This window comes from Dipodomys spectabilis, unplaced genomic scaffold (assembly GCF_019054845.1).
Source record: "Dipodomys spectabilis isolate Male_0828 unplaced genomic scaffold, ASM1905484v1 ptg000002l, whole genome shotgun sequence".
Classification (NCBI taxonomy): Eukaryota; Metazoa; Chordata; class Mammalia; order Rodentia; family Heteromyidae; genus Dipodomys; species Dipodomys spectabilis.
In genome coordinates this window covers 19,068,143-19,081,802 of record NW_024870679.1, presented here as the reverse complement: position 1 = coordinate 19,081,802, position 13,660 = coordinate 19,068,143, and the positions used below count along the sequence as shown (strand labels likewise).

The following is a 13,660-nucleotide window of genomic DNA, read 5'->3' as shown; positions in this document are numbered from 1 at the left end:
TACATTAATTTTGGCAGTATTGCCATTTTCACTATATTGTCTGCCTATCCAAGAGCATGGAAGGTCTTTCCATTTCTTAGTCTCTTCTGTAATTTCTTTCTTTAAGGTTCTATATTTTCCATTAAATAGTTCTTTTACATCTTTGGTTAGATTAATTCCTAAATATTTTATTTTGGGGGGGTTATTGTGAATGGGGTTGCTTCCTTTATTTCCCTTTCTGCTTGTACATTGTCAGTGTACAAGAAGGTGACTGTGGGTTGGTTTTGTATCCTGCTACTTTGCCGAAGTGATTTATAATTTCTAAGAATTTGGGGATGGAGTTTTTGGGATCATGAAGATATAGTATCATGACATCTGCAAAAAGGGATAGTTTAACTTCTTCTTTCCCTATGCGGATCCCTTTAATGTCTTTTTCTTGCCTTATTGCCCTGGCTAAGAGTTCCAGGACTATATTGAAGAGTAGTGGAGACAGTGGGCATCCTTGCCTTGTTCCTGATTTTAGGAGAATTGGTTGTAGTTTTCCCCCATTAAGTATAATATTGGCTATTGGTCTGTCATATATGGCTTTTATTGTTTTAAGGAATGTTCCTTCTATTCCTATTTTCTCCAGAGGTTTTAACATGAATGAATGTTGTATTTTATCAAAAGCCTTTTCTGCATCTGTGGTGATAATCATGTGATTCTTGACCTTGGCTCTGTTGATGTGTTGGATTACATTTATTGATTTCCGTATGTTAAACTATCCCTACATCTCTGGGATGAAGCCTACCTGGTCATAGTGTATGATTTTTTTTAATGTGTTTCTGGATTCTGTTAGCTAGAACTTTGTTAAGGATCTTTGCATCTGTGTTCATCAAGGAGATTGGTCTGTAGTTTTCTTTTTTGGTTGGATCTTTGCCTGGTTTGGGGATGAGTGTGATATTGGCATCGTAGAATGAGTTTGGGATACCTCTCTCCTTTACTTCTCTGAGGAGCTTGAGGAGTATGGGTATTAGTTCTTCTTTAAAGGTCTTATAGAATTCTGTTGTGACTCCATCTGGTCCTGGGCTTTTCCATGTTGGATGACTTCTGATTGCTTCCTGTATCTCGTTGTAAGATATTGGCTTATTTAATTGATTTACTTCTTTGCTCAGTTTGGGCAACTTGTATTTCTTTTTCTTTTCTTTTTGGTTGGTCGTGGGGCTTGATCTCTGGTCTTGGACGCTGTCCCTGCACTCTTCAGCGAGCACTCTACCGCTTGAGCCACAGAGCCACTTTCGGCTTTCTAGTGGTTTATTGGAGATAAGAGTCTCATGGACTTTCCTGCCTGGGCTGGCTTGAACTCGATCCTCAGATCTCAGCCTCTTGAGTAGCTAGGATTATAGGCGTGAGCCACCGGTGCCCGACCAACATGTATTTTTCTAAACATGCATCCATTTCTGCTAGGTTTTCTTTCTTTAGAGAGTATAACTTTTGAAAATAGTCCTTTACAATTGTTTGGATATCTTGGGTGGCATCCCTGATCTTGTTACTTTGGGTTTCCTCTCTTCTTTTCTTAATTAATCTTGCCAAAGGTCTATCGATTTTATTTATTTATTCAAAGAACCAGCTTTTTGTTTTATTAATTTTATTTATAATTTTCTTATTCTCTATCTCATTAATTTCCACTCTTAATTTGATTATCTGGCTCCATCTAGTGACTTTAGGTTCCATTTTTTCATGTTTTTCTAGCTGTTTTAATTGCAACATGAGATTATTTACTTGGTCTGTCTCTATTTTCTTGATGTGGGCACTGAGGGCGATAAATTTGCCGCTCAGGACTGCTTTTGCTGTGTTCCACAAGTTTCTTTGTGATGTGTCCTCATTTTCATTGAATTATAGGAAGTTTTTAATTTCTTCTCTAATTTCTTCTGTTACCCAGGTATTGCTTGGCCTGAAGTAATTTATGCAGTCCTGGTTCTGGGAACCTGTTTTGCAAACCCACTGAGCAGGCCAGGTTTCAGTCAGATGTGGTTGGCTTCAGGGCATTCATCCCCTAGTTGCCTGGGTTGGATGGAAGGGAGGGTTTCCACATTGTGAGGTTTCAGATTCCAATCACTGTTGTCCTTGTTTCCACAATTCATTAAATTCTCCTCTCAGCCCTGCTGCCTGACAGGCACAGCCATGCTATGAAATTTCCACTCACTTGCTTCGCCCATTCTTGCGAAGTGCGTCTCCCAGTCATTTTATATCATCAGGGTTACTCATAGGCCCATAGACCCATGGCCAGGCTGGACTATACAGTAAGATCACTTCACACACACACACACACACACACACACACACACACACACACACACACACACACCAGTGGCTAGCTAGTCAGGAGGCTGAGATCTGATGACTGTGACTTGAAGCCAGTCCAAGAAGAAAAGTTGTGGACTCTTATCTCCAGTTAACCAGTAAAATGCTGGAAAGTGGAGCTGTGGCTCAAGTGTAGAATGCCAGAGAAAGCTAAGCAAGAAAGCAAGGGCTCAAGTTCAAGCCTGAGTACCAGCAATAAAACAAACAAGCAAACAAAACCAAAAAGCCACAAAATAAAACACAGACATACATACATCTATATCCATCTATATTATTTTTTTTTCCTTCCTTCCTTCCTTTCCTTCCTTCTTTTCTTTCTTTACCTCTGCCACATTTTCCTTATCTAGTTGTCCACTGATAAGAGATCTACACAGATTCCATGTTTTAGATATTGTAAACAGTACTGCAAAGTGCATGATAGTACAGGTGTCTCTTTGATATATTGATCTCCTTCTTTTTGGATATATACAGAGTGCTGAAATTGCTGATAGATTTATTTCTAGTTTGGAAGAACCACCATTTTTTAATTAATTTTTTATTGTGAAAATACAGTGCAGAGGGGTTACAATTACATGAGCAAGGTAATGAGTACATTTCTTTTTTTTTATTCTTTCTTTCTTTTTTTTGTTGGTCGTGGGGCCTGAACTCTGGGTCTGGGCACTATCCCTGAGCTTTTCAGCTCAAGGTTAATGTTCTACCACTTGAGACACAGTGACACTTCTGGCTTTTTCTGCTTATGTGGTGCTGAGAAATTGAACCCAGAGCCTCATGCATGCAAGGCAAGCATTCTTACCACTGAGCCACCTTTCCAGCCATGAGTACATTTCTTATCAAGCATTGTTGCCTCTTCCTTTGTTTCCCCTTACCATCCCTGTACCGTTTTGTTTTCTGTAATAACTGTACTACTTTCCTTATCTCTATACATTTAAAATCCTGTGTGTATGTGTGTGTGTGCGCACATGTGCACGTGCGTGTGTGCGAGTACTAAGAGTTGAACTCAGAGCCTCAAATGCTCACTTGGCTTTTTCTGCTTAAGGCTGGCACTTTACCACTTGAGCCACACCTCTACTTCTGGCTTTTTGGTAGATAATTGGAGATAAGAGTAACAGAGAAGGGTCACATACTGAAAATTCTGAAGGTCCTTTATTGAAGCCAGTGGTCAAGAGTGGCTACCATCCAACACAGATCTCCTGGCTCTGAGGGGAAATTAAGTGGGATTTTTAAAGGCAGAAACTGCAAAATTTACATATGTTTAGTTAGTACCAGGGAGATTAGGTACTGACTAGGTAAGGCTCAGTCTACAAGGAGATGGCAGCATGTATCTCTTAATTTAAACAAAAATGACAGTTAAGGGGTTTGTGACCTAGGTAGGGTGCAAAACAGGACATCACAATTTAACAGTTTACTCTTGAGATGTATTTACTCTCTAACTCCAGATTTTCCCTTATCATGCAACTCTGCATGGCCCTTTGCTATAAAACTGGGGTTAGGGGAAGGCTAGGCATTTCATTGGGGCTAGATTAGGTATTCCAGAGTCTCACAGACCTTTTTGCCTGGCTAGCTTTAAACCTCAAACCTCAGCTCTCAACCTCCTAAGTGGCTAGGATTAAGACATGAGCTACTAATGCCCTGCTTCAAGTAAAAGTTTTATGTTACTTTATTTGCATACTTGAAGTCTCTCAGCTACTTTTCTTAGCTTTATTTTTTATTTTAAAAAAATTAACTGAGCTGGGTGCTGGTGGCTCATCTCTGTAATTCTAGCCACTCAGGAGGCTGAGAGCTGAGGATGGTGGTTTGAAGCCACTCCAGGGACTCTTTCATGAGACTCTTATCTCCAATAAACTACAGAAAAAGCCAGAAGTGACTCCGTAGCTCAAGTGGTAGAGGAATAAATACTAAGTAAATAAAAATTATCTGTATACAGTTATACAAAGATTTTTTTTTTGGTCGGTCATGGGGCTTGAACTCGGCCTGAGCGCTGTCCCTCAGCCCTTCATCTCAAGGTAAGCACTCTACCACTTGAGCCACAGCACCACTTCTGGTTTTCTGGTGGTTTATTGGAGATAAGAGTTTCAGGGCCTTTCCTGTCCAGGCTGGCTTTGAATCACGATCCTCAGATCTCAGTCTCCTGAGTAGCTAGGATGACAGGCGTGAGCCACCAGTGCGGCACGAAGGGGTTTTAATCCAATGTGCCAAAGCATCTTTATCAATGGCACCTGTTCCATCACTCTCCCATCTCTCCCAGTCTCACCCACCCCCTAAAGTTGCCTGGGTCCATTTTCACGTACGTATATTGAATATTATGTCTGCATTCATTTATTTGTCCCATTTGTCTGGTTCCTTCGGAGTCACCCCTTAAGTCTCAGCTTCCTGGAACTTTGTGAAACTGTAAGTTAGTTGCTCAATGGAGATACACTGTTGGACTCCTCCCTGGGTATACCATAATTCTTAGCTATATTTTAGATTCCAGATAATAATAATAATAATGACAATAAATCAACCGCCTACTAACCTTGTAGCTAAGATTCTATCTCGGATATATATGTGAAGTTAAGAAATATAAAAGAACTCCTATATTTCAGTAGCAGGTTGCTGACACTGTTGCTTTAGCAGGTCTGTTCAGCAGATTAGCATCTGGAGCATAAGAAATAGGTCACACTGGAGACCAGAAACCCAGTACACTCACAGGAGGTCCCAGGCCAGGCCAGGGGCCTTGAAAAATGGCATCAAGTGTTCCTATCTACCAGAAAACACCTACTAGGAAAACTGCAGCCTGAACGTCCGTGCGGATCCCTGTGCATCCACAAAACCATCAGTGCATTTAGGGAAAACATCCGTTTAAGTGCTCGTTAGAGCAGAAAAAGAACCCCTCCCAGCATTTGCCCTCCAGGAAGTCCTGAACGCGCCTGCCGCCCATTCAGGGCAGAGAAACTCCACTGGCAGCGGCCCAGGGAAAGGGCGGGGGGGGGGGGGGGGGGGAGGGCGGGGGGGGGGGAGAGAGAGAGAGAGAGAGAGGGGGGGGGCGAGGGGGAGAGGGAGGGGGCGTGGCCTGAGCAGGAGGGGGCGTGGCAGGACGAAGCGGGAGCCGCGAGGGGCGTGGCCCGGCGCGTAGCCTCTCGCAACCGGATGGCGGGCGAGCAGCCGGGCTTCCTACGGGCTCTGCCGGCTGAGGGCCGGTCGGTGACGGTGCGAACGCGGGTGCGGACGCCGGACTTGGAGCAGTGGGGCCTGGCCGGTGAGTTGCCCGTCCCGGCTGGGGCAGGCGTGGAGAAGTGTGGCAGGACCCCGGGACGAGAGGCCCGGGAGTGCCCGCGGCTGCCGGCGGGAAGGGGCCTCCCGGGAGAGGGGACGGCGGGGATCCCGCGTGGGGAGGGCGTTCGCTGCGGGCCCCCCTCGGCCTCCTGGCTGCGCGGGTGAAACTTCCCCAACTCCTCTCCCACTTTTTGGCGCGTCCCCGAGGGCCGAGCACGCGCAGGGACCCCCGAAAGGCCGGGAGGGGCGCTGTGGCTCTAGTGGTGGAGCGCCAGCCATGAGTGAGAAAGCCGGAAGAGGGCTGAAGTCAGGCGCCGGGCGCAGGGGGGCGCGCGCGTGCGCACACGCACGCGCGCGCGCACACCCACCATTATAAGAAAAGCAAAGCTGCAGGGCTGTGATCACGGGCGGCATTCAGTAAATGTTTACATACCTCGAACTTTCCAACAAAACATCCATGTGGTCAGTGAGATTGAGAGTTTTGGGGACACTGAGGCCTGGTTCTCGTCCAGCCTTACAACCAACCTAGTTTGTGAATCTGGCTCCACCTTGCACCTTGACAAGCTGTGTCTTTTATTTCTAGGGATTCATCTCCGACCTTACCAACTGGAGGGGGTCAACTGGCTGGCCCAGTGCTTCCACTGTCAGAATGGCTGCATCCTGGGGGATGAGATGGGTCTGGGTAAGACCTGCCAGGTACGGCACTGCAGAATGGGCACGCTTGGTTTCCACTGAAATACCTTCTGGCCAACTCCTTACTGTCTGTAGCTACTATCTGCGACACCTGTTTTGTTTTTAATAGAAAACAATTATATTTGCTATAGAGAATAACATATGTGAAATGCCTATAGGTTTTTTATTAGCCACATCCTTTTTTGGGGGGAGGGGAGGAGAGGTTGGTCATGGGGTTTGAACTCTGGGCCTGAGCACTGTTCCTGAGCTCTTCAGCTTAAGGCTAGTGCTCTACCACTTTGAGCCACAGCACCACTATGCCTATAAGTTTTTGAAAGATCAAACCTTTGGGAATGAAATTTTTAAGTATCTCTTCTTGTTCTACCCAGGCTGCTTCCTTCTTTTTTCAGACTGCTTCTTCTTCTTAGCAAAATTTGTGTCAGTGAGAAAAAGGAAAAAAGGGATTCCCACCTTCATTTCCTTCCCCCCCCCTTGCCTCTCTCTCTCTCATATGTGTGTGTGCTGGTCCTAGGGCTTGAACTCTGCCTGGGTATTGTCCATTAGCTTTTTTGCTCAAGGATAGCATTCTACTACTTGAACCACAACTGCAGTTCTTGCTGTTTTGATGGTTAGAGATAAGAGTATTATGGGATTTTCTGCCTGGGCTGCCTTCTAGGTCTCAACCTCCTGAGTAGCATGGCCACTGATGCCAAGCTTTAGTTTGGGGGTGTTTTGGAGTTGTATATCTAACCTGCAGAAGATGTGCCTAGTTAGAAGCATAGTAGAAGAGTGGAAGTATAGCCTGGCCCAGGATTTTTCTGTCTCTTGACAATAAAATATATAAAAAGAAAATACTAAATATATATATAAAGTATATAAAAAGAAAAGTAAAATATATCTGCACAAAGATCAAATTGACTTTGATCTCCTTAGTGATGCTATGGGGTTTTTGTTTTGGTGTGTGTGTGTATATGCTTGAACTCAGGGCTTTGTACTTTCTTAAAATTTTTTATTGTATTTATAAAGGTGATGTACAGAGGTGTTATTGTTACATAAGTCAGGTAAAGAATACATTTCTTTTTGAACAATGTCACCCCTTCCCTCTGTTTCTCCCTCCCGTCCCCACCCACAAGTTTTATAGTTCATTTTCAACATAGTGTCTGGTGCATAAGGGTACTTTTGCTTTTTGCTTGGCTCTTTTGCTTAAGGCTGGTACTCTACCATTTGAGCCATACCTCCACTTCCAGCTTTTTGGTGGTTAATCAGAGATAAGAGTCTCATAGACTTTTTCTGCCCTGTCTGTCTTTGAACCACATCCTCAGATCTCAGCATGCTGAGTAACTGAGTGTGAGCCACTGGCTCCTAGCAATGCTATATTTTCTTAACTGGATTACTTCTAATATGAATCTTCTTCCTCAATAGGAGGTGAGCTGCTTCCCATTTCTCTATTGTGGTAAAGAATTTGCCCTATGTTTTCCAAAATGTCTTGGCATCTGTTGGCTTTACATATTTATAATTTAGATGTAACTTCCACATATGAGAAAAAACATACACATGACTTACTTCATTTAACACTTTTTTTTCCAGGTCCTTCCCATTTCCCTGCACCTTACATAATATTATCCTTCCTAATGGATGAATAAAATTCCATTGTGTGTATCTCTCTCTCTCTCTCTCTCTCTCATATTTTCTTGGTTTTCTTACCCATTGTAGGGCATCTGGGCTGTTTCTATAACTTGGCTGTGGTGTATAGTGCAACATTGAACATGGTTGTGCAAGTGTCTTTTCTGTATCCTGACTTGTAATCTTTTGGTTAAAAACCAAGAGTGGGATCACTGTATCATAGTTCTATGTATGGCTTTTTTCCTCTTTTCTTTCTTCCTTCCTTTCTTTCTTTCTTTCTTGGCCCTAACACTTTTTTTTTTTTGCCTCAGGGCTAGTGCTCTGCCTCTTTGGCCAGAACTCCTCTTCCAACTTTTTGGTTGTCACCTGGCCATCTCTGAGGCTCATCAACTTTCCAGCTTGGATTGGGTTTGAACTTAAATTCTAAGGTCTCAGGCTTCTGAGTAGCTAGGAATTTAGGAGGAATAACGAGCACACAGAACGTTGCATATTTTTGATTTCAAGAAAATGATTCTCCTTTCCTCAAAATGAAGGGGCTTCACATCTGGATGACTCAGAAATCCCATGCTGGAGTTAGGGAGATGTTTCATTTATTTAAGAGTCCTAGCACTTCAAGTGTCATAGGTTGATTCAACAGTAGTGATAAGGAAAGGACCCCGAAGTCAATGCTGTGCGCATGAGTGCTCTTTTCCCATGCAATAGGAGATGCCCAGGAGGAAGGGATTATAAAATCCCCTCAAACCCAAACCATGACGGAATACTAATGGAGTCAGAGAAGGCTGAGGCCGTGGAAACATTGGTAGAGACACTGAGACTTTCTCCTGCTACACTATTACAGAACAAAATTGGGAGCATGTGTCTGGTTTTTATCTATGAGTTACATTGCTATCTGGAGTTCTATTCCTTCGTGACTCTTTTCATTGCATTAGAGGTTCCATTACATAAATATTGAGCCTCATTGCTTGCTAACTACTGAAGTAATTGCACACTGTGCATTGCTTTGGCAAGTTTATTGAGGCAGGAATGGATTACTCTCCTAACGTGCAGGAGACTGTTTAACTCCCTTACAAAGCAGGTTGTGTGTAGGAATCTGTGTTCCTTGTGGTTGTGGGGACTTTGTGGTTGTTCCTCCTGGGAAGATGTGGTCAAAATGGATGCATTGCCAGGCCGTGAAGGTTCACATCTGTAATCTTAGCTGCCCATGAGTCTGAGTTCTGAGGTTTATAGTTGAAAGTCAGGTTGGGCAGGACAGTCCATGTGACTCTTATCTCTAATTAACCATCAAAAACTGGAAGTGGAGCTGTGGCTCAAGTGGTAGAATTGTTAACCTTGAGTGAAAAAGCTAAGGGACAGTGCTCCATACAATGACCTCCAAGAAAATCAAGCTGAAAAGAATTTTGATGTCTTCTTTTCTTCCAGACGATTGCTCTCTTCCTGTACCTGGCAGGAAGGTTAAATGATGAAGGACCATTTCTCATTCTTTGTCCCTTGTCTGTCTTGAACAACTGGAAGGAAGAGTTGGAAAGGTAAAGAGTAGACGTAGCTGGAACTTTATGGATGATATTTTCCTGGATGATGTATACAATATGATGAAACAGTACCTTACCATAATCAGTGAGGTTATGTATGCCAGAAAGCTCTGGAATATGTAACACTGAGGATCTGACAGAGGTGGAACAGTGTCTTTTATGATTACTATTCAGTTTTTGTATGTATGTATTCATGTAGTCACTGGTTCAATTCATTCATTCATTCCAAGGACAGAACCTAGGGTCTACCATTTGAGCTACATGCCCAGTGATTTTGTTTGCATATTGTTTTGTGATAGTGTCTTGCTAACTGCCCAGCCCGACCTGGAACTCATGATCCTCCTGTTTTTTCTACTGAGTAGTTGTGATTACAGATTTGTTACCACCATGCCTGTTACTATTTGGCAATTTAAAGATCAGTACCCATTTTTTACTAGGAGCCTGGCATGGTGGTGCAAACTTGTCATCTCAGCTCCCCAGAAGGACTGGGAAAAGTGTGTAAGACACTAGCTCAAATAAAAACATACAATGTAAAAGGGCTGGGGCTGTAGCTTGAGTGGTAGCGCACTTAGCTATTGAGTTCAAGGCCCTAGATTCAAGCTGCAACTCCAGTACTTCCAAATTGGGTGTGTTGGAGGGGGGTGGGTTAAACATTTTTTTTCTAATGACAGATGAAATAACTGACAAAATGAGCTTCACTTTCAGCGTCAGCACTAGGCCCTCTCAGACCTCATTCTCCTACCTGCTGTGCTGGGGCCTTTCCTTGGGTTTAGGTTTTACTCTAGTCGGGAATCCAGGACTCTGTGTACAGGACCTCATGAGCTTGGCACATTGCAAAACTTCCATGAAAGGTACCCTGCCCCTGCCCTGGGAGTCACTCACCATTTCTTGCATCTAGATTGGCTCCCGATCTTTCCTGCATCATCTACGCAGGTGCTAAGGAGGAGAGAGCCCACCTTCAGCATGGCCTGAAAGAAGAGTCGCGTTTTCATGTGCTGCTGACCACCTACGAGGTACCTACTCCAGGCCCTCAGAAGCTTGGAGTTTGACTTTCAATAATATACATCCTTTGGGAATAGAACCTGTCTGAGTCTTGTTCTCAGAGAGGGAAGAGAAGACTCGTGTTTTTTCCCCTTGTTCTCCTGATGGCTCTTGCGGGCATCCCAGGGTGGGGGCCCTGGAGTGGCCTCTTGGCTGAGGGGGAGGAGGGCAGGCAAATAGGGATGGGATGGGGGCACTCTTAGCTCTCCTCACCTTTCTTTAAATTTTATTTTTCTAGTCATATTTTAAATCCTTTTCTTTCTTTCTTTCTTTTTGTGTGTGAGTATGTGTCAGTACTGGGGTTTAAACCTCTTACTCTCACTTAACTTTTTTTGCTTAAGAGTGGTGATCTAGGGCTGGGAGTTGGCTCAGTGGTAGAGCGCTTGCCTTGCATGCCTGAAGCCCTGGGTTTGATTCCTCAGCACCACATAAGCAAAAAGAACAAAGCCGGAAGTGGCGCTGACTCAAGTGGTAGAGCGCTAGCCTTGAGCTGAAGAGCTGAGGGACAGCGCCCAGGCCCAGAGTTCAGGCCCCACGACTGGACCCAAAAAAAAAAAAAAAAAAAAAGAGTGGTGATCTATTATTTGTACCACACCTCCACTTTTGGCTTTTTGGTGGCTAATTAGAGTCTCACAGACTTTGCTGACTGGGCTGGCTTGGAACTGCAGTCCTCAGAGCTCAGCCTCCTTAGGAGCTAGGATGACAGATAGGAGGCACTGGTGCCTGGCTTTAAAATCCTGCTATTTAAGCTGAGACTGGATCATTATAAACAAGACTTTTCACTTAATTGTGCCTCAGTTCTATTCATAGACTTGGCTACTTAAAAATTATGAAAAATTTTGTTTTTCTATGAACAGGAAAGACTTGGTTGAATACTGTAAGTTAAGTTCGACAGGAAACAAGAAGCTAGCTTACTTACCAGAATTAATTAATATCAGCGCTGTGTCAGCAGCTCACACCTGTAATCCTAGCTATTCAAGGAGCTGATATCTGAGGACTGAGGGTTGAAGCCAGCCTGGGCAGGAAGAGAGACTCATCTCTAATTAACCAGCAAAAAGGCAGAAATTGAGCTGTGGCTCAAGTGGTAGAGCATCAGCCTTGAATGAAGCCTCACATTCAAGCCTCAGGACCAACACACACACACACACACACACACACACACACACACACGCTCTCTCTCTCTTTCTCTCTCTCTCTTTCTCTTTCTCTGTGATTAATATTATCCTTAAATTGTCCTTAATTTTTCAGATTTGCTTGAAAGATGCCTCATTTCTGAAATCGTGAGTAGGTTGTGCTACCTCAGAAACTTGAATCTTTATTTCCTGCTCTGATACTTTGTGTCTTCTATGTCCACTGTATGGTCAATGAGGTCATGTGTGGCAAGGCCAGAGTCTCAGTTTCCAGATTCTTATCTTTTGCTCTGTGGTTATGTACTTGTTTTATGTCCTTGTTATGTACTTGATTTCTGCAAACTTCAGCTTTATCTAGCCAATGGGGAACTATTAAATTTCTTTTTTTTTGGCGGGGGGGGGGGGTCCGGTTGTGGGGCCTGAACTCTGGGCCTGGGTGCTGTCCCTCAGCTCTTCAGCTCAAGGCTAGCACTTGAGCCACAGTGCCACTTCTGGCTTATGTGGTGCTGAGGAATCGAACCCAGGGCCTCATGCATGCAAGGCAAGCGCTCTACCACTGAGCCACCTTCTCAGCCCCACTATTAAATTTCTTATTAGGAATGGCTGGCTTAGAGGTTGAGATTAAACGGAAGGGCTGGTGGTTAAAAAGCTACAAGATTTTCTTTTCTTTTTTTGTTTTACTGGGGCTTGAACTTTAGGCTTAGGTGCTGTACTTTAGCTTTTTCTGCTCAGGGTTGGCACCCTACCACACTTGAACAACATGCCTTCAGCCCCGTTTTTTGGTGGTTAATTGGAGAGTTGAGGCTCATGGACTTTTCCTGCCTGCCCTGATTACAGGTGTGAACCACTGGTGCCCACTGGATTCTGCATTTTTTTTTTATACCGTTTTTACCTCTTTTAAAAAAGGATGTACAAGCCGAGTGCTGGTGACTCACGCCTGTAATCCTAGCTACTCAGGAGGCTGAGATATGAGCATTGCAGTTCAAAGCCAGCCTGAGCAGGAAAGTCCGTGAGACTCTTTTTTTTTTTTTTTTGTCGGTCCTGGGGCTTGAACTCTGGGCCTGGGCGCTGTCCCTCAGCTCTTCAGCTCAAGGCGAGTACTCTACCACTTGAGCTACAGCACCACTTCCGGTTTTCTGGTGGTTTATTGGAGATAGGAGTCTCACGGTCTCTCCTGCCCGGGCTGGCTTTGAACCGAGATCCTCAGATCTCAGCCTCCTGAGTAGCTAGGATTACAGGCGTGAGCCACCAGCGCCCGGCTTCCGTGAGACTCTTATCTGCAATTAACCATCAGAAAACCAGAAGTGGCGCAGTGGCTTAAGTGGTAGAGCACTTGCCTTGAAGAGCTGAGGGATAGCGCCTGGGACCAGAGTTTAAGCCCCACAACTGAACCTTTCCCAAAAAAAGGGTGTACAATGTTCAAAGATTTTTTTAGTTATGATTATAAATGTTTTATTTCCAACTGAAAGCTTGGATTTTCTCTCCCAGCTTTCCTTGGAGTGTTCTTGTTGTGGATGAAGCTCACAGACTGAAGAACCAAAACTCCCAGCTGCATAAGACACTCACAGAGGTAACATTGTAGGATATTCTTTCTTGGATTTTTCAGTCAAAGCTAGCACTCTACCACTTGAGCCACACCTCCACTTGTGGCTTTTTGGTGCTTAATTGGTGATAAGAGTCTCAGACTATCCTACCTAGGTGTCTTCATACTTTGATCTTCAGATCTCAGCCTCCTGTTTTTCCTAAATTTTTAATTCTGACTAAATTTTTATACTAATGAGTATTTAATTACTTACTAATAAAAGTTTTATTCTTTTTTTTGGGGGGGGGAGGTCTGTCATGGGGCTCAAACTCTGAGTCTGGGCGCTGGACATGAGCTCTTCAGCTCAAGGCGAGCGCTCTATCACTTGAGCCACAACTCCACTTTTGGTTTTCTGGTGGTTAATTGGAGATAAGAGTCTCATGGACTTTCCTCCTGGGCTGGCTTTGAATTGCAATGTTCAGATATCAGCCTCCTGAGTAGCTAAGATTACAGACATGAGCCACCTTTGCCCAGCTAGTCTTCTTATTCTTACTGTCCTTATTTCTTTC

The 13,660-nt window shown here is 44.1% G+C and overlaps 1 protein-coding gene across 1 annotated transcript in view; it reads left to right on the top strand.

Moving 5' to 3' along the window:
• The first annotated feature begins 5,449 nt into the window (after window positions 1-5,449).
• The window catches only part of Chd1l (chromodomain helicase DNA binding protein 1 like), a 33,568-nt gene continuing 25,357 nt past the window's right edge, over window positions 5,450-13,660 (top strand). Inside the window, exons 1-6 of the mRNA XM_042683945.1 lie at window positions 5,450-5,557; window positions 6,158-6,270; window positions 9,289-9,395; window positions 10,297-10,411; window positions 11,688-11,719; window positions 13,058-13,139. Coding sequence (XP_042539879.1) covers window positions 6,247-6,270; window positions 9,289-9,395; window positions 10,297-10,411; window positions 11,688-11,719; window positions 13,058-13,139 — 360 coding nt within the window. The 5' untranslated portion in view covers window positions 5,450-5,557; window positions 6,158-6,246. The remainder of the gene's footprint in view (window positions 5,558-6,157; window positions 6,271-9,288; window positions 9,396-10,296; window positions 10,412-11,687; window positions 11,720-13,057; window positions 13,140-13,660) is intronic.